Below are 22,077 nucleotides of genomic sequence, written 5' to 3' on the forward strand. Positions count from 1 at the left end.
ACAACATTGTGCTATAAGCTTGCTAAATTTTATGCAAATAAGCTACCGGGGCTTTGCCCCAGACCCCACGCAGTAGGGGCTCTTCATTTATAACCTTCAAATGGCTCTATAACGCCCCCCGTTCAATCACTGACATACAGGCGCGGGGGAGGGGGGGGGGTCTTGGTTCCACACCCAAGAGGAAATAAAATAAATAATAGGAGACAACGACTATAATGAAATTAATGGAAACAATGAAATGTGTTATTTGCTTAATATAATGGAAAAATCTATCACATATTTAGAATTTAATTTCAATAGGCAATTTTTTTCCAGCTTGCTTTGCACGCTGGCAACTTTGCTATGTTTTGCCCCCTCAAAATATTTGGCTCATTACGTAACTTGGTTGAATAAATGTGTTGTGTAAAAGCTATATTCTGTATATGCACACGATTTGATTAAAATAGCGGCAATCTGCGAGATTTAAATGGCTTTGATATCAAGAAGTTCCGGGGGCTCCGCCCCGGACCCCAACCGCACAGCACTGCATATGGAAGGGTTGAGCCATGGCCCCAAAAAGTTCTACAAACAAGAACAAAAATAAAAAAGGAGGAAAGATAAGCAAAGGAAAAGTGTAGAATATGATTTGATTTACTGAATATAATGTAAAAAATAGCTCAAAGTTAGATTCTCATGAAAAGGTGATTTTTTTCTCGCTCGCTTCGCTCGCTCGGGACTTATATAAAGCAGCTTTTTAGCACATCTGCTATACTGTGCCCCTCGTTTTTTTTTTTACTCTTCACGCTACTGCTGCAAAGAATCCTGTTCACAGTGGCGTACAGACCACAAAAAAGGGAATCTAAAGAGAGAAGAGTGAAATATATTATTGTCTGGATATCATGTCAAAATCTATCACAAAAATTGATTTTTGTATAAAAAAGGTCAAAATTTTTGCTCGCTCGCTTCGCTCGCTCGCAACTTAAAAAAAAAAGATGAATTCTGCCCGATACGCAGTATCTGGCCTTCTCAAAATAGTCGCCTCATTACACCATTACGCCTGTTCATACCATGATATGACCGGGAAATTTTTGGCTCTTGCCCCCCCTGGCCACCGACCCCTGTTACGCCGCTGTATGTGTCCAACCAATTTGGGGCAGTATTTTACCCGATGCGGGAGGCATTTTGTCTAGTAAGGTAAAAACAAAAGTAAGTGGCAATTACTTTAGAATCGGAAAATTTTTCAACACACTGGATAAATAAAAATGCCCAAAAGAAATGGCCAATGTTGGTTGGACACATAATTACCCTCATGGAGCACTTTTACCAAAATATTTTTTAGAGTGTACATGCTTATTTTATTTGAGAGTTAATTTTCCATCGTCTTATCGTAGCTATGAACATCTCCAAAATAGTTGACGGACTTTATCGCTCGACATCTAACTAGGCCTAAACAGAGGTTTAACTTAAAGATAGAAGGCATTGGGGGAATTTTAGGAAAGTAAAAAAAATGAGAATTCTATGCGTAAGCAAGAGATGAAATTGAGAGCACTATCTGCATGATCTGAGTTGACACCTTATGATAAGAAACAAAAAAGACCAATCCATTCCAAAGCTTGCCTTTCAGTTGCCATGGTAACTGCAGGATGATATACATTCCAGGGCCATTGGGATATTTGATGCAGCTCCTTTTTGTATTTTAAACGATAACTAAAGGCGATAGAAATTTGTGATGTTTCTAGCTTAAGCTGTCAAGTGAAACGTGGGCCTACGAGAATAACCATGAACGTTCAATCAAATTAATACCAAAAACAATTCGATTCCTATAGGCCTATGGCGCTTAATATAAGATGACGTCTCTATGCGCTTTCTAAAGAGCTTGGGTATTGGAAATTTGTGACTTTTAACTATTGAAAGTAAAAATAATCGGGGGAATTCTGATGTTTCATTCTTGGAATTTCAATTTGTATGTGGTCTTTAGTGTAAAGCTCATGTATCATTTTCCTTCTGTAATCTATTGTCGAGGGCTTTTTGTCATATCTTAATAACTGCTTATAGTTTGATTCGGGGCAGAGAGAGAGGGAAAAGAAACATTTAATTTTAAGCAGGGGTGGTGTCAAAAGTGGTGGGGGCTACCACCTCCCTATAACTGTATAATGTTCAGGTAGTCGAAAGGAAGAAGGAACGAAAGAAGAGTTTTTAAAGGTGAATTTGAGGTAGTTCATCTCTTTACATCCCTCTTACTCAATGGAGAAAAATTGGCCTTATATTTATATTGTAAATAGCCCCTTCGAGATGCCCCCTCTCCCTGATTTTACGACAGTGAAATTTATAATGGAAAGGGGCAGCGAAAATGATAGGCATCATATGGGACTGAGCAGAAGAGTTGAAAACACGGATCTTCAACAAATTACGAACAAGTTACAGACTAAAAAGATTTTTTTTTCAAGCAAATGTTTTAATGGCTAGTGCTAGCATATTTCAAATAAATAAGCTATGATTAATTTTGTTATTGGAGCGGCGCAAGGGTATTTCTTATTGGGGAAATTCGGTCAAGACATGACGCCATTTTCTCGAATTGAATAATAATAATAATAATATTTTTTACAATCTCTGTAAACAAAAACAAAGTTGTCGTCATTATATACACATCGATGTTGGGATTCAAAGGGCTATGCCCCCTCCCCTCTCTCTCTCTCTGTCCTATTTATCTATCTATCTATCTACCTCCTTCCCTCTCTCTTATTTTATCTGTTTTAGCCATGAGCCCTTGATACATGCGGAGGAGTGCAAATGATATCTGGTTAGAAGCGGACAATCGACGAATGATCTATGAGATGGACGATACCGTAACTCAATAAGCAATATCGATTACGTTTATACGATGTTAAGGGGAGTTGTATAAAACATTACATGGGCGTCCAAAAGAAAAGAAAATGCAAAACAGAGGCTATGGACCATATACCCGTATCAAAGCCAAACAATCAATCTTACGCCCCACAGATACCTAATCCAGGAATCCAACACGCCGCGATACCCGGGCAAGCAATGAGAGCGGCTGCCCTCGTGCACGGTTGAGCTGCGTTGGGTATCAGCGAATTCTACGGTGGTATTAAAGAAACAAACAATATGATAAAAAACGACGAAGCAGTACAAATCACCCATCATGTCGGTAAACTGAGACGGCTTAGCCCATAGGCAGACACCCCCTCAGATACAAGGGAATAAATTTTAATCGTTGCCGATACTCTCTCTCTCCCACGTAAAAAAAAAACTTTGAAAGCCATCCCTTTATTTTGGATCTCAAGCTGAAAGTCCACGAATATATGAATAATCTATCCAATATTTGCCCACGTCCGACAAAACTGGGATTATAGGATAAAGCTGGATTCACAAAAGCAGAGAAAGAGCAGAAGCATATCACCAAACAGTTAAAGAAATCCATCAAAGAAAAAAAAATGTTTGATTTCTATTTAAGTGACGCCACATGACAGCAGCTGCCAAATGTGTAATGTCATCTAAATCCGATTTTTTTTTTTATTCCTGATGACTAAAAAAATTCTGACAAAATTTTATTTTGTCGAATTCATATCACATTGCATGATATGAGGTAACTGCTATTTTTATACAATTCATCAATTATTCCTAAAATCGTCATTAATAAATTTCCTTCAATTTCATTTATCAAATCCAACTTCACGACCGGGTGAGTTTCACCTTTAAGAAAGCAAATGCATCTGAAAATTAAATCTCAGAGCTATTTACAGAATTCCAATCATGGCCTTTTGTAAAAAAAATAAGATTAAACAAATTGTTTATATTTCAGCTGAACTCATATATGTGATCAATCTATATGTTTTATCTCGAATTCAGTCTCCGTAATGCGTCTCTCATACAAAAGTAAATTTCTTTCTAAATGATTGTCATATTCTTTTAGCAAGGTAATTCTTCTTCAACAGTATGCAATACAAATTAAATAAAAGCGTAAAATTCACATACTGCTGGTGTGATGTGTGCTAAGCAGCTGAGGCCTGATTCGTCAAGACTTGCAAACTACGGAGACCATGGGCCGATTGCATGAAAGGGTATTTCCAAGGACCTTCTTTCGTGTCGCCCATTTTTTATGATGCGCCACGTGAAACGAATTTCAAATAAATTATCTGCAAACATATTTTATTCTTCCGTTAGAATAAACATAAAATAAACAAAATATTTGTTTATAAAATGATGTGATATCTCATGAAATTGTATAAAATTTGATTTAAAACCAAGCTAACGAATTTCATTTTTTTAATCATAAATTTCAGAAACACCCCGTTAAAAGCGCATCATAAAAGATGGGCGACACGAAAGACGGTCCTTGGAAAGACCCTTTCGTGCAATCGGCCCCAGGTCATTATTGTAACTACCATTGGAACCTTGATAGGAAGCTGAGCCCTGTTACCATGGTAATTGCCATGATTGCTACGTCACCATAGATGTATCTTTACAGTGAAACCGGTCTTGATGTTAGCCATTTCCCTATCAATGCACTACGTCCGAGCCAAAATACCGTATATACTTACTACTTTATGGAGAACGAAGTCATTTTTGTTGTCATTTTGAAAATTTGACGAACTTAGCTGAATTTCAGTGCTGTAATCCATGGTAAGAAGAGGTTGTAGTTGTAATATCATCAAAATATATCTAAAGATGAATGATACAACGAGGTTCTTGTGGATGGCAATACGAGTGCATTGCAACGCCCTGTAAAAAGAAAAGGAATTCATCAAACTGAGCAATAACGAAAGTAGAATAAATCGATGAAAAAATAGTAACTTGTGAAACTAAAGCCCAAGTTATGTCTGTTTAAAAAGGTAATATCAATTATACAGTGCGTTTCAGAAAAAAAGGTAATCCAAATCTAGAGGGCTGGTATTAGAATCATATTTAATTTTGTGAAATTATTCTGTATGGATATGAAAGATAAACTCATCAGTCTTTCATTGATACCCTATTCGTACCATTTGTGTATAACGCATGACCGGATTAATTCAGGTTGAAGACAAAAGGTGAAGACAGTGGCGTAACAGGCGGGGGGGGGGGGGCAGGGGGGGCAAGCTGCCCCCCCCTGGCGGAGCTCACCGGGAAAATAAAAATAAAACGGGAAAAAGAAAAAAAAGGGGGAATAAAGGGAAAGGGAAAGGAAAGAAGAAAGGGGAAAGGGGAAAGGAAAAGAAAACTAAGAAAAAACATAAAAAAGGGAAAACGGAAAGATAACGGGAAAAGGAAGAAAAAAGAACAAGTGAGAAAGAACAATTCGCCCCGATATACAAATACATTAGCATGATTAGTAAGACAGGGAAATAAATTTAAAATAACAAAAAGGCAAACAAAAGCGGGAAATAAATGCAGAATGGAATTAGCCAAAATCTACATTGGAAATTAAAGAATAGGGACAAGATAACGTACACTACCGGGCTGCCGAGGATTGAGATAACGAGCGGGAAGAAAAATGGATGGTATATAGCATAATGTCGTATGAAAGTCTATCATAAACTTGCTAAATCTCCAAAGGTTCTGTCCAAGAGTCAAGACCCCGTGCAGTTGGGGCTCTTCATCTGTAACCTTTAATGGGTTCTATAACGGGCCCCTATATGGACCCTTCCTGCATTAAGCTTTACGTTGAAGCACTGGCGTACCGGGGGTGGTTCCACAGCCAAGGGGAAATAAAAGAAAATAAAGGAGGCAGCGAAATGAAATAAATGAAAAAAAATACATGACATGATATTTGCTATAATGATGTAAAAATCTATCACATAATTAGAATTCCATTTTAACAGGCCATTTTTTTTCTGGCTCGCTTCGCTCGCTGGCGGCTTTTTACAAATTTTCACACATTTGCTATGGTGTGCCCCTCACAATATTTGGATGATTACGATACACAACTGCATTGAATTTATGTGTTGTGTTAAAGCTATATAAATATACACGCAATTTGATTAATATAAGTGGCCATCTATAAGGTTCAAAATGGCTTTGATATCAAGAGGTTCCGGGGCTCTGCCCTGGACCCCACCCATAAAGCACTGTTATATGGATGAGTTTGGACCATGGCCCCCAAAAGTTCTACAACCAAACAAAAAAAAATGAGGAAAGAAAGGAAAGTGTATTATATTTTTCTGAATATCACGTTAAAATCTATCTTCATGTTAGATTCTCATGAAAAGGTGATTTTTTTTATCTCGCTCGCTTCGCTCGCTCGGGACCTATATTAAGCTCTTTATTGCCAGAAGCGCCATACTCGGCCCCCTCGAGCATATAGAGATTCGCCCTGATGCTCACAATCATAACAAAAATCCTGTTCACCGTGGCGTACAAAAAAAGAGAGAAAAAAGGAAAAAGAGGAGGGTGAAATATGATATCAACTTTTTAACATTATCTATCACAAAATTTGATTTTTGCAATAAAAATGTCAAAAATTTTTGCTCGCTCGCTTCGCTCGCTCGCTTTTATATATATATATTTGCAGGATACGCCATATCGTCTCCTCAAAATGTTTGCCTTATGACGCCATTGCCTGTTCCATGATATGACCGGGAAATTTTTGGCTCTTGTCCCCCCCCCCCCCCCCCCCCCTGGCCACCGACCCCTGTTACGCCGCTGGGTGAAGATACCACTTTTTCCCAAGTTTTGGTAAAGTGGTTAAAATGTGCGCTTGAATAAATGTTTTTCAAAGTAATTTTTGGAATGAAGAGCCAAGGCATTTCTCTGAAATGATGATTGAAAGGTTAATGTCTTATTCACCCACAGCTTATACATGTCCTCATCTCCTTTGCACACAAAGCCGGTAGCGTGGAATGATATCTTGGACAGCTCGTCCCACCGTTACAGGAACGTTGCGCAAAGCATCCCCCTCATGGCGAATTCGACCCTGCAAATCATCAAGATCTTGGGGTGGAGTTACAAACACAAAGGAAATGATCACAGGGCGTGAGGTCAGGCGATCTTGGTGGCCAGTCAATGCCATGGTTTAGGGCAACAACTCGATGTCCGAAGAGCTCCATCTCTGAGTCTACCTTGAACGATATTGGAACGTTCATGACAATGGGCAGGAGCGCTGTCCTGAATCCACCAAACTACAGAAGATGCCTGTAAAAAAGTGTATCATCCTCGAAATTGTCTCTCAAAATGTTGGTCCAACTGTGGTACGATATCCTCGTTAATCATCTGCAAGTACATTCGTCCATCCACACTCATTTGGAAGAAAATGGGTCAAATCAAACGATTGTTGCCAACTCAGGCATCTATGAAAGTATTTACATCTGCCTCTACCCTTTCATCAAGTTTTCAAAAACTTGGAAAAAGTGGTATCTGCACCTGTCGTCTTCAACATCAATTAATCCGGTCATGCGTGACACAAATGGTACAAATATGGTATCACTGGAAAGCTGAGGTGTTCCTCTCTCATATTCAAGCAAAATAAATTTACAAAATTTAATGGGCTTTGGATATCTGAAACGCACTGTATAGCACTAATCAATCAATTATTTTGTATCTTTGGATTGTTCTGGCAGAAAGAAAGAATTTAAGCACTTCTCTTAGTCAAACTCTTTGTGAAAAATTGCCCCGTTGCGTATCAAAATACTGCTTTAGATTTGCGACACAACTTTTTGCCACGCGGTTATTTCGCACAAAATATATTGTGCTTGCGCACAACAGCCATACACCTTGACTTGCGCATGCCTTTAGCAGTACTTTTGACCAGTCCGGTTCGTCGTCGAAGTTGTGTCGCAAATCTAAGCCTGTCTAATGGCCAACGAAACGGAAGTTGGACTTACTTAAAGTAGCAGAATATGAAGAGGGTGATGAGAAGAAGAACGAGGGACAGCGTGATGCCGATCAGGTAAACGTATCGGAGAGCAAGGTAGAAAGTAGGACTCGTTGGCTGTTCCTAAGATAATCAAGATTGGATAAGATATAATTTACAAGGTAAAAACAAAGATAAGTTGATCTATAAAATGATAAACGAGATAAGATAATGTAAAGATAGAAGCGCCGAAACTCACGGAGCACTAAAAGAGGGACAAGCTATCATGGGTTACCCCCACCCCCCGTCCTTTTGACGTTTTGTTTCAAGTGCTTCCTGGTGTCACTGATAAATAGATATGTCATGTTTCTAGCGCTATTTTGTCTAAATAGTAATTCATTATCAAATTCCAAGTACTTGAGGGATGCCAATAATTATTTCAAGTTTTTATCCCATGGCTTTTATGCTACTCATGTAGAAAACCATGTTTAAAACATGTGCTTTTTCTGAAGAGTAAAGGTGACAAATCGTATCCTTGAGGGTATAGAGGGCCTCCTGGTTCGAAAGTCTATTCGATGAAGAACCTGTGAAAGCAGACCTACACCAATCAAAACCTCGCCCCACGAGAAAGACTTTACTTTTCCTGCAAATTAAAAGACTACACCCTTTTATCAATAATTTTCAAAAAGAACATTATTCAGATGTCAGCTTTAAAACTTTTACTCTACAAAATCGGATTTTAACTCGAGAAGCATGGGGTCAAAATGAACAACAATCTGATTATATGTTTCGAACAGGGTACCAATCGTAGGTAAAGTTATCCGTTGTTTAATGAGAGCTTGAAGAAAAATCGATAGTACCCGGACTACTTAATGATTTGATCATCTTGATGAATTCTTATACTTACCGGAAATATGAATGTATGGCAGTCATTGTAATGCGTGAAAGCAGCCCATTCCCCTGTGTCCAAGCAAAACCGAGTTGCTTTGAATGCTGTAATGATAAGAAATAACAACAAATAAAATGAAAGAAAGTGGGAGTGTGATAACAAAAAATACACATTAAAGTTTCGGATAATCATATATTCATTCCCGATGTCGAACTGTTTAAATCGATTACCGGGCATGGTGGATCAGTGGTAGAGTGTCCGCCTCATGAACGGGAGGTCGTGGGTTCGATCCTTGGCCGAGTCATACCAAAGACTTATAAAATGGGACCCTCTGTATTCTTGCTAGGCGCTCGGCATTAAGAAGAGAGACGGGTAATGATAGCATTATTATGTTATGCAGGGCCCGCTGGTAGAGCAGTTTCCTAACTGAAGTGGCTACCCTGGGTAAATAAAATGTTAGTAGTAGTAGTAGTAGTAGTAGTAGTAGTAGTAGTAGTAGTAGTAGTAGCAGCAGTGGTAGCAGCAGAGCCAGTACAGTAGTAGTAGTAGTAGTAGTGTTTGTAGTAGAAGTAGTAGTATCAAGCCAGATCATGATATATTAGGCCTGATAGGATAAACTGGACAAGGTATTCGGTATAATAGTAGAATGCACTGGAAGAGCTGAAAACTTTTCATTTCTTCTAATTTATCTTCTACGGTGTGACCTTTTCACTGAGATATATATATGGAGATATGGTATTTCATGAACTTTTTGACTAGCTCTGTAATACGTCATATCACAGTCGCACCAATGAAAGCGACCCCAGAACCGACCGATTGCATGTCGCTCAAAATAGCGTAATCGTTTTAATCAGACTGTAGTAGGTTCCTATCGTGTGACTGGGACTTCCTGGTAAACCTCCCTTTAAAAGGGCAAACTGTTACATTCTTAAACCTGAGGTTAAATTTGGCAGCAATCCATCTACTGGTGGATTAAAAAGGGCATATTAACGAGGGTATTTAACCTGAAGCGAGATCTTCTCCTTGCTAGACCCAAAAGCGATCGCCGCCACTAATGTTCACCATCTAAATCCTTTAATGGGTGAAAACACTTGGCCGTGATACCAAACGTTTATCTCCTGACGGGGTAACCTATCCGAAGATTGATTTCGTCGTAGCAATGAATACCCTGGATGTAAGGCATGCTCCTCAATGGCAACCTTTCGCTTGTCATTCTCTCGAAAGATTGAAATAGGATGCATTTTGCTGAGTGAGGAAGGTAAGAGGAAAGGGAGGAGCTGCTACGACAGGGGTGAAGAGCATGGAGACAATGAGAGTTGAAAAGTTCACCGAAATGTTTGTGAAAGTAAATCGGCTGAAGACGGATTCAAAGTTAAAGAGGGAGTGACAGCCATTTTGAAAATGAAACAAAGAGGCATTCTGAAAATCATTTGAGAAAAAATACAAATACCAACACAAAATGAATCAAAGGTCTCCAGATCTTTCCTACCACGTTCGAAAATTTTGGTAAATTACTCGGAGTCACCGATGAAAATTTAAGAATAATTGAAACCCCCGGTGGGTGTTTCATGAAGCTGTTTGTAGGTTACGATTGACTTAACGAACAACTGGTGACCCTTTCTTGTACTAAATATTGATACGTCCATAAGGGAGTGACACGGCATTTTTTCCTGCGCAGCGGCGTACCCAGGATTTTCCAAAAGGGGGGCCAATTTTTTGGAGGATATTTCGTCCGCGAAAAAATTTGACAAGCAAAAAAAAAAAAGTCTTCAATTTCAAATGTGCAAAACAGGGGACACACGTCGGTTTCCTAAGCATATTTATATTACAAATTATTATTTTTTCTTCTCAAAGGGGGGGGGGGAACGTCCCCTGGATCAGTTGTGACTCGTCAGGGGGGCAGTTGTACGTCCCCTGCATGAGTTGTGGCTCGTCAGGGGGGCAGTCTGCCCCCTGCCCCCCCCCCCCCCCCTTAGGTACGCTAGTGTTCCTGCGACATTTGCTCCGGTCAGAGTTAGAGTAAGGATTATGATAGAGTTTTTGGTTCAGAATACAGGAAAGATAAGTATTAGGGTTTATTTAATTTTAGAGATTAGGTTTCAGGTTTGGCTTAAAGTGCAAATTTTCCATCGAAGCAATTGTCGCCGGAGCAAATGTCATAGAACCCCACGTAACTTAGCACCAATAGTAGTGCGTAACTTTTACGGAAGAACAGCTTGAAAAAACACACCCACCAGTAGCGTGATTCATAAAGCTGTTCGTAGAGTTACGCAAGACTTTACGCACGACTTGTGACTTTTTTTGTGCCACACTAGCGTAACTTTACGAACAGCTTTATGAAACACTTACCTGACCTGCCTTTATGGTGTGTGTGGTCTATTTTGGTTTGAAGCATTGGCATGATATTACTACTCAAATAGTCGGTTATCGATTCTCATGAAAAATAAAATGAAATATCCCATTTTCCAATACCAAAATATAAACAAGTTTGGAGTAATCTTGCCGCCACGCCTTGGCAATACCCCCAGGAATTTCGGTGGGTGTTAAAACATAGAGAAATGTAGGCCAGAATAACCTTCATTTTGTAGTGATTTTTTTTTTGCTTGTCAAATTGTTCGGGACTGAAATTTTGTAGCTATTTTTTTTGCTCGTCAAATTTATCTCAGCAACCCAGTAAAACATATACGGTGCGTCCCAAAAAAAAACGAAACCGAGATTTAGCAAAGATTTATCATAACTTAATCATAAATAAAATAGACAAATGACCTACCAATGTAAAGCTTAGAATCTCCTCTTTCATCTGGTATTACTTAGATTATTCCTCATTCACACATTATTGAGTAAAAACAATTCGAAGAAAGGATGCCAAAAACTCATTTGGCGGGGGGTATCTGAATTTCAAAAAGAAAATCACATGACTAAGAAGTTCAATATCTTCTCTTTTCTTTGATACCTAAATCTCAGAAAATGGTCAAGTAGTAAAAAAAGTTATGATCCCTCGAAACGATGCTTGTATTTCCATAATTTCATTAAATAAACGTGTTTTCACCGGTTTCCCACAGAAGCTATCGCGCGGTAACAAAAGACTTAATGCATGGCTGATCGTCAACAAAACGGAGTGTCGAGTGAGTTTGAACGGTAGCCTGTAAAACCTCTTCATTTTATGAAATTATTGAAATTCAAGCCTTATTTCAAATAACCAGAACTTTGTTATTTCTTGACCATTTTCTGTAATTGAGGTATCAAATTAAAGAGCAGATATCGAACTTTTTAAAAATGTGGTTTTCTTTTTAAAACCCAGATACAGCCCGCCACGTATGAAAGAGGAGATTCTAAGCCTTAAAATGGTAGGTCATTTGTCTATTGTATTTGCGATTAAGTTATGATAAATCATCGATAGATCTCGGTTTCGTTTTTTATGGGACGCACTGTATAGTTCCCAGGGTCCCGATTGCCACCCTCTCCCGTCAGACATGCAAATGATTAAGGTAAATAGCATAACAAAAAAACGTGTGTTAATTACGGGTTCATGAACTCTTATGAGATCATCCGAGCAAGCAATGCCAGTCAAAAAAAAGGAAAGAAATAAAAATCGGGGACGACCATGAAAGCTCATCAGACGCCATTAAAATGGAACCCGTGTACTTATACAGTCACACCGGAAGTTTTGACGTACAATCGGAAACCGACAAAACACAGTTAAAATCAATATTGTACGACACAAACCAACGGATCGGTGCAAGCTTGAAGTTTGTGACTGCGGCAAAATCCCGACTCCATATCGGTGTGGCGCATCACACTGTTGCAGACGAATCAATAAGCTCTTTTTCATTAAATACCTTTTTGTGTCTTAGTGAGCTTTAATTTCCTACAGACTTTTCCCTCGCTATTTGGTTTCACCTGGTCTATTACCCAGTACCCAACGGTGTATATAAATGGTTATTTGATACTCGACAAGGATGTAATTATAATGGGTGCACTTTCTTTGACTTAAAGCCCGAGTCCATATAATTAAATGAAAAGCTGATTTCAATACAAAAAAAAGGGGATCAGATATGCATAATCAGTGGCGTACCTAGGATTTTCCACAGGGGGGGGGGCAAAATCGTCCGCCAAAAAAATTTACAAGCCGAAAAAAAAAGGTCTTCAACCACAAATAAAGGATCTCGTCCGCCAAAAAAATTGACAAGCAAAAAAAAAGGTCTTCAACCACAAATAAAGGATTTCGTACCAGAAAAAAATTTGACAAGCAAACAAAAAGGTCTTCAAGACTCGTCAGGGGGCAGGGATATGTCCCTTGCATGCGTTGTGACTCGTCAGGGGGGCAGTCTGCCCCCTCTGCCCCCCCCCCCCCCGTAGGTACGCTAGTGTGCATAATGCTGGAAAAGTATCATATCTTGATATAGAATGAGAATGGTAAAGCATTTTTACAGCATATTAATGGCTTCCGATCTTGTTATCACCTGTATTGCGCAAAAAATAACTGTCTTGTGAATATACGAAAAGCTTTTGAATATCACAACCTAAAAATATATGTTCGATTAGGATGAAATTTTCAGCATTATGCCGTCTGATATTTCTCTATACTGAAACATACTTTTTGGCAGGGGTGAACTTAACCTTTAAGCACTAATAATTTTAATCATAGATAATATGTAACAAGGTAGTACTTGCATGTGCAGTTTGAATATGACAACAACCCGATTATGTTCAATCAACTTTAGGGCCCCGTCTTACAAAGAGTTACGATCGATCCAATTAATCGTAACTCTATGGAAATCCATCAGTATCATAATTTTTTCTACAGGAAATTTGCGCAATCTCATTAGTAAACAGAGAGAATCACACTGAATCTTCAAGAGAACGATGAATGTATGAATATAGAAATTTTTTTGAACAAACATGCATGCCTGTTAGATGTTGACGCTGCTGGCCGTTCATAGTTGCGATTGATTGGATAAATCCTAACTCTTTGTAAGACAGGGCCCTGGATGATCACATGAATTACAGTGAAGTACATGTGGTGATTGTAATGTCTAATCAGTAATCATCTAGGATAGGATTTGCGTGTTAAAGGCGCTTCTTGTGCTGTCAGACATGGACTAATTTTTTCAAGGGTTATTCTATCAATTGCACATTGGGACAAAGAATTTAGAAAACAATATCTCTTTGGAATAGCGATGGTGTAACTGCTATAGACTGAGTGTTAACACTTCGATAACGACACTAGTCGGTGCTCTGGGAAGACCACAACCTCCTGTTCTATAAACTACACCATGAGGATGGTGTTTGAGCATTACACGAAAAGTGTTAAAATTGTAATAACACCAATGTGTGCTGAACTAGCACCACGACCATTGGTTTGAGGCGGGCGTGAACATATTTTTGCGTGGCAGATAGTGACGTTAAGGAAGATACATGCATTCTTAAAAAGATTGGGGAAAAAGGCCCATTATAACCATCACTGGGCAACATACTGTCCACAAAACTATTGGTTAAAATATTTCCAAATTGGTAATAAAAACTAATAGTTGGGTAACAAATTTGGATAATAATTTCCCAGAATATATATATTTTTACCAACATACATTACCCAAAACAGTGGACAGTATGTTGCCCAACATTTTAAGTTGGAGTAGACATTTATTTACAATTGGGATGATCTGCGAACTGAATTATTCATTTTCTAATCAAATATTTCACAATAATGTTAGAGGTAATAAAAGAAAGATTATTATTACTTACGATATGTTCGCGGCGGACATGGGATGCTCACATTATCTCCGGCTTCTATCGGCGGCCAGCATAGCAGTTTATCGTGTGATGCATTGCAGAAACTCACTAAAGATGGCGCCGAGAAGAGAGAGAACAGAACAATAAAACAACAAAGTTAGTGGGGTTTTTTTTTATTTGAAAAATGGAAACATCACAATGTAGCTGATAATGATTGTTTGTGCATCTGACGTCCATTCAACCATGCCAATTATCATCAAATGAGAGCATAATATGCTCCTGAACGTGGACACGAATCACAAAAAATATACAGAGATATGTAATGTGAAGCACAGAATACATTTAAGAAAACATTTAAAACAAGATGTATTCAATATTTCTGCAATGCTGTGCTATTTGTTTTTAATTGAACATATTTTATTTTTTGAAATAGTAATTTTTGAAACTATTTGTCTTTTTATTCCTTTATTCATGTATTTATCATTTATTCATTTGTTTAGATTATTTATTTATTTTGGGGGATGCAAGGGGTGATTGATATTAAAAATTCACTACGTCTAAGTATTCTTCCTTATTCCTCTTATTACAGGCCTGCAAATCCTCGTTTTTGGAATTCATAAAACTACGATTTAAAAAGCATTAGAAAAAAATGCATGAATAAAAAAAAAGAGAGTAATAAGGGCCCTTGACGTACCTCTCCTCTCCAACAACAAAACGGAAAAAACATGTCATATTCGGAACGATCTCTTTACAGATTAATACCTCATCATTCACGATTTTTGCAAATACTAATAGTAATCAATGCCTTAAATCGGCATCTCACTTTCTAATTTGTCAGAAGAATACTGTCATAAAAACAAGCTCGTAATTTATCCAAACTCGGGATTCCTGAAACATGTTTTATTTTGATCAATGTTTTGTTCAACATTCCAATTTCAAGGCTGCATATTAGTTCCATTGCTATTATCAAAATGATGGATGCTACAAATAAATTACCTCCGTACTTGGTAGTTCAACATCCTGAAGAAAATTTAGATTACACGACAGAAACCCATCATATGGAAACACGATATTACTTTATCTGTGCAATATTGATCAAACAGCAATGCACATGCAAGGTAATTTTTTTACAAACTCTTACACATAATTGAATTCCACATCGCACCATATCCAAAGTCATTTTTTGTTAAACCCAGAACGAGATGTGGCACCAACGGTCCCATGACATTTGCCCCGGCGACAATTGACCCGTTGTAAATTCCACATCCTGATGGAATGGCCAATTTCAACCCTGGATTTAACATAAAACCCTATTGCAACCCTAAACCTAACCCTAGATCTTATAAAGCCAGGAGCAATCGTCGCAGGAGCAAATGTCGTGTCGCTGGCACGATAAGACACGAATTCTTGTCAATCCTACCAAAATAATTTTTAGAAAGCGGAGAGGTGCCATGTTAGTGATTTGGGAACTCGTAGTCATTGTCTACTCCTTTTTAAGGTAAATTACCTAATCCTACACTGTATTAAGAAAATTTATCCTTAAAATAAAAGAAGTTCCTGCAGCAGAGTCTCGAGAACACCTGTAATCTTACCAGATTGCGTAATCTTACAGGAAATTGGTATTTGGTGTATGGAATCTTACAAATTTCCTTGAACAGAACACAATTTTCCCCTTTTTAAACAGACCTGTTCTGTTAAATTGCAGAAAAATTCCTGTTTTATGAATTTACAGAATGATTCTGTTATTGCTTTCTACAAAATCTTTTTTTTCTGTAAAATCAGGTTTTTTTTAACAATGTAGTTTGTCAACATCCAGTTCGTTCATTAACCATTTGATATAATCCCATTTAGCCCACTCACCATTTTGTTTTTTCCCATTTCGGCTATACACTTTTCGTCTAATATCTCCTTGGTCTAACGGTTCATTTACTTAGATGAACTGTTATTTTATTTCTAATTATCACATGGAGTACCACAGGGAACCCTCTAGGTATCATTATTCTTCATCATTAACGTAAGCGATATTAGTAATCTGACCATACTTGGACAAGTGAGCGACTGCAGTTGAACAAGAAATATTTCTCTTGTTCTTGCAATATTCACAGGTATATTTTGTTAAACTGAGATAACACTATTCTTCTTCTGGTTTTCATTGACAGTAATATTCATCCGAATAGTAACACTATTTGGGTGTTGAAGGATAATATTTGCAATCAAGAGCAAATTTCTGGTGCAAATATATAAAATTGTTGGATCAAGTTAAACTATGTCAAAGCGATTGACCTTCGTGTTGAAAATCACACCAGCAATTTATTGATTTTGTGGACAAAAGTTTCCTTGCAATATTGATTGTTAGTTTCTTGCAACACTTCATACATTAGTTACATAAAGAAATCACCACTGATGTACCTCCATTTCGGATCAGCTCATTTTAAAATAAAACCTAAATTTGCGATCAATTTTTGCTAACCGTCAACAAATTGTTTATGCGATATGGTGTATTTCCCCATGTCTTTAGGAAGTGTTTTCCTCGCAAAAATGGATATAGTTCCTTTTGGAAATAATCTCTCATCGCTGTTCCCTTTCCTAACATGGCTAATGTTTAGTATCTTTTCATTGGAACTTGATATGTTTCTGCTTGTCAGTTTTCGAACTGAATTGGAAATGAGTAAACAAATTCAAATCAAGTCATATCATCGAAGTTATATTATTCATCAACAATAAAAAAATATATAAAAAAACCCAGAAGGATGCCACCCGTCGAATTAAAGTAAAGCCCCTTGCCATCAATTTGTCGCTGGTCACAGCTGGTGTAATCGTATCATTTTGTTACTCGAGGGACTCCTTCTCGAGTTTGGAGATATCTGATTGAAATTGCACGAATCCTTCCCTGCATCCGCCTTAAAAAGCCGGTAAACAAAATCACAGGTCTAACGCAACCAGAAAAAGGGATAAAAGGGTGGAAACATGTAAGCATATAAGGTGTACAGGCAACAGAACTGCTAGGCATTATGTTAAGATTTAATCTAATTCCGTCGTTATTCATAACCAATTTATTTTTTCATGTTTGCATGTATGTCTGGCTTTTAGGGCGATCTTGTCTGCACAATAACCGTTAGCAATCAGCAAATTACAAGAACTCATAAAAAGACTATACTCAATGGCAGATACTCAAAAAGGGTAACTCTTAAAGAAAGCGTACCTGGAAAACCTCATCGAAAGGGTTAGGGTTAGGGGAAAACATTTCTGACAACTGAAAAAAAAGGCACCAGCATTAAGAGAGCAACAGACTGATCTTTGTTTTCTCTATTTTTTCTGACAAGGAAAAAAGTCATCAAAATTCTGTCAGGATAACATTTTACCCCTCCCACTTCCGAGGTACTCTGATGACCCTAAGGGTATTTGCCCCTCTCGTTGTACATACCCCCTCCCCCTTGCCCCTCTCAATGAAAAGAAGCGATCATATTTCATGCACCACAGCCCTCCTCTCCTTACCCCTACCCCGTCTCCACCACCAACACCCATTGGCGGCGGAAGCCAAATATTTTAGGGGGGACCACCACACAATTCTTTGACAAGCAAAAAAAAAAAAAAAAAGTCATCAACCACAAATTATAGGGGGGACGCAGGAAAAAAATTGACAAGAAAAAAAAAAAAGGTTACCAACAAAAAATTTAGGGGGGATCGTCCCCCCACTTAAAATTTAAGGGGGACACGTCCCCCCTCCCCGTCCCCCCTGCTTCCGCTGCCTATGCCAACACCTCAGTCCCGATCTGATATTACCCCTCTTTTGAGATGCTTAACATCCCTTGCTTCGAAAGACGGACATGACTAGTATGCCCCTGGGGAAATCAACTAAAAAGTCATATATTTCGTGATAAAAGCCCATCTTTACAAATTGGATCCCTGTGCATTTCATTTTTTGTATCGAAATCAAACGTTTTTCTACACCTGTCTTTTTTAAAGCACCCTCACAATTTCATACGATTTGCTTGGTAGAATGAGAAACGTGATGGTGTATTTAAGGTCTCAAAACATAAATAAGTCAAACTTTTTTTTACTTTCCAACCTGTCCAAAAATTTGATAAAGATTCAATATTGCACCCTCTCTCCGATTCTCCCTTTGGCTATAGTACAAGACCACCGGAAGTTTGATATCTAAAGGTTTATTAGCAAGCGGGCAAAGCGAGCGAAAATGTTGAAAACTGGAAATACAGGTGATTGACTTTGATAAATCAAATGACGTATAGTTAGCAAAATATAACCGCACATCCAACTATCGTAACAAGAAGAGTTATTTTCTTGGAAATATATGACCCCCTCCTCCTCCTCTTCCTCCTCGAAAACACCCCTCGCTTCGTGACTGTGACTTTGTTTTGATCAATAATGTATTCCTTGTTTTTATGTTGGGGTACGCAGAAGATGTAATGCGAATCAAATTCAAAATCTTTCATTCATGTTTTTAAAGAAATATTTAAGGTTCTTCAAGAAATTATCTTTATTTAAGAAATGTAACACGATTTCACTAACAGTTTCCCTATTATTAATTGGAATTCAAAAGAATAATTCTACGAACATGTATGCCATTCGCAGTTCCGTCGTGTAACTCCTGTGGGAACACACTCAACTTTTTAGTCAACAATGACATATCCGGTTTTGCAACATTATTCAATGTTAGTCAAACGTCCTCAATATTCTCATTGCTGTAGGCCTAAATGAAAAGCAGCGATTCGGAATACTGCTAGGCATATTTCGCAACGTTATCATTGCAAAGTCAGGGGAGATTTAGCCTAAATACATCGAAATGATTGCAAGCGAATGCCGATTGATATTTATGAATTTGAAGAACGTGTTCTTTTACGGAAGCGTGTCCTCCTTTTAGATCGGAGAAAAATCATACGAGCGCCGCATTTGTTACTCCCTTGAAGATCACAGAGTTTATTTTATTTCGATTTTTGTGGCATAATTGATGAAACCAATGGTTAAGAAAAACATATAATATGAATATCCTACAAATAAATTGTGTTTTTGTCAAGATATTTATGTCCCAATCCTGTCAATTAGGAAAATTGCACGGGACATGCATCTGATAATTTCGGTTTCATGACTATTTTTGTAGTACATTGCGATGTTTTTTTATGCAAGACTTTCAGACGAATCATCTTTACACTGTAGGTTATAATATGTTTTATGGCATAAAATGACACATGGCAAAACATTTGCAATGTCATCAAATCCCTTAAACTTGTTACTGGGAAATTCATATCTTCGATATGCTCCAGCCTCCAGGATATATTAGTCTGAATGGAAGGTGAAGAAAATCGGAGAATATTGCCAATCTTTTAAACAACCTCAGCAAATACCTCCCTTCATAATGTATCTTGAAGTTTTGACATAGTTGGCTACTAATCATATATGATTTTGTTTAACTTGGCTGAATAGCTTGTGCCCCTCTGCACCCTAGGTACATCTACACCATTTACTAAAATCGATCCTTTAAAAAAATATCAGGGGTTTCACAATTTACTTATAATGGAATTGATACGGTGGTGATCATATAGGGGTGCTTCAGACTGAAAAATAACCTGATTTGAACAAATAAAATACGACAATTAAAACATTGAAAATCTATCAAAAACGGACAAGAAATAACATGACGTTATGACGTTGCTTTGCATTATTTCTGTAAATCAGCTCTATGCACGTCCTCATGAATATTCAGTGAGCAATCCGATAACATATCTCTACTTATTCTTATGTATCTTATTAAATAAAACTATATTATTGTATTCTAATATTGTCCACTGAGAATAACAAAAAAAAATGGATTGACCATTGATTTAATGTGTATGATATCCGTTGCTCCAACTCATTTTGTTACAAGGGAGACATACTATACACACATGCATGATACTATCATAATTATGATTTCATGTAATATCATAGGGAAATAGAGGAAAGGCTATACTTGCTATCATCAGCCCCTCCCCCCCCCCCCCCCGGCGTAATAAATATTCATGACGGCATGCATTAAATTCCTTTTTCACAAAATATTGTTAAACTGTAAAATTCAATAACTTCGTTGATGTGGTTAGATATTGTTGAATTGTCCACCCCCCCCCCCCCTTCCTGGTTGCTCTGCCAGCTCAATGTTTTTTTTTCTTGTCAATCCTTTGCTCGCTTTTTACCATGTATTGTCTCCTACATTAAAACTTCTGGTAACGGAACTGCATGAATTCGAGAATGATTCAAATTGTTTTATGTGTGTATACTACTTTTATTGTAGTTCACAATTGTTGCATTCAATGATTCATTCAACCTTTAATTGAACTGTCGCCCCAACCCACCCCCTCCAATATTTTATTTTTCATTTGAACTCGAACCTAACATTTTATTCGAAACCGGAATCATTCGTTTGGGTCCCTGTAACACGGCTTCATTACAGTTTAGCAGCGTTCACACGAGAAAACTAACAACCAAGTGATGATTAGAAAGTTGGTCTGAAAGTGGTAATAGACACAATAGTACGGCACGTGCCTTTAGGCCGGTGACTATTGGATATCACGGATGACACGGGGATTAGGAAAAACATCCTTTTTGGTTTCTCAACAAGAAAAAGGAAAGGAAAGACACTGAGCATAATGCTGATCAGACATGCGTTGAAGTATTCTAAACAATAATAGCGACATAGGGTATCCTGTATTCCGTGGGCAAAGCGGCGATCTGCGGAAGGGGGGCAACTGTCATGTAGACTGATAGAAAAACACTTCTATCTAAATATCAAAGTGATATGGAAACTTTCAGTGATAATCCCGCTGAAAAGAACGCAATGACTCACAGTGAGTTCTCTGTGTGGAACACACTGTAAAGCTCATCTTCACACTGCGTGAATCGCATGTTCACAAGACATGTCCACTACATGTACGTGAACACACTGTGAACAATCACACTGGAGGGGTATCCATAGTGTGAAATTATCTCCAAGATGTTGAATTTCAGCATTTTGACAGTTTGTATCACATCTTCAACCAATCAACTATGTAAAAGTATTGTGACATGTGAACACAGTGTGTGACACCTTGTTCTCCCCACCATGGGCATACGTCATCTGACTGTTGGCTGAAATAGACAGTCACTTGTCATTCTCATACAAAGTAAATAAAGGGTGCGACTCTTGCAATAAAGAAAAATAAAATCGAATTCATATACTTTTTTTCAGAAAAAGCTGGGAAAATATCTTACCTCCTCTGTCGATAAACATATTTGTTCTATTGAGGTACTCCATCTCACAGAGCATATGATTGAGGTCATGGACGAAGTCATAGTCGGATACAGATGATAGGGTAGTCTCGTTGCTAGGTGAGGCAGGGCTCGGCGGTGGATTCAGGTCCCTCATCGTGGTTGGAATGGCATCCCCTGCCACTGGCTGCATTGATAGAGAGATTTTCAAAATATAAAGAAATAGCAAAAAGAGAAATATTTCTAAACATTTATATGCATATCCATCAATAATTGCTTTTTAAAATTTACTGATACCAGATTTTTGTGAAAGAAAATAGCCATCCCTAGAATCACGCTGATCTTTGGGGCTCTGTCAAATACCATTCACACTACGGAAATATTAGGGGTTCAAATTTGGAACCGAGGGATAATGTATAAACGCATCAACAAAAGGGGCGCTAAAGTGTAC

General features: G+C 38.0%; 1 protein-coding gene across 1 annotated transcript in view; it reads right to left on the minus strand.

Moving 5' to 3' along the window:
• LOC129274152 (corticotropin-releasing factor receptor 1-like) overlaps window positions 1–21,808 on the minus strand; it is a 37,882-nt gene extending 16,074 nt beyond the window's left edge. The window contains exons 1-5 of the mRNA XM_064108661.1: window positions 21,630–21,808; window positions 14,400–14,495; window positions 8,673–8,758; window positions 7,797–7,909; window positions 4,542–4,722 (exon numbers count right to left, since the gene is read on the minus strand). Coding sequence (XP_063964731.1) covers window positions 4,542–4,722; window positions 7,797–7,909; window positions 8,673–8,758; window positions 14,400–14,495; window positions 21,630–21,783 — 630 coding nt within the window. The 5' untranslated portion in view covers window positions 21,784–21,808. The remainder of the gene's footprint in view (window positions 1–4,541; window positions 4,723–7,796; window positions 7,910–8,672; window positions 8,759–14,399; window positions 14,496–21,629) is intronic.
• Between the last annotated feature and the right edge of the window lie 269 nt (window positions 21,809–22,077).

Source organism: Lytechinus pictus, chromosome 13 (assembly GCF_037042905.1).
Source record: "Lytechinus pictus isolate F3 Inbred chromosome 13, Lp3.0, whole genome shotgun sequence".
Taxonomy (NCBI): Eukaryota; Metazoa; Echinodermata; class Echinoidea; order Temnopleuroida; family Toxopneustidae; genus Lytechinus; species Lytechinus pictus.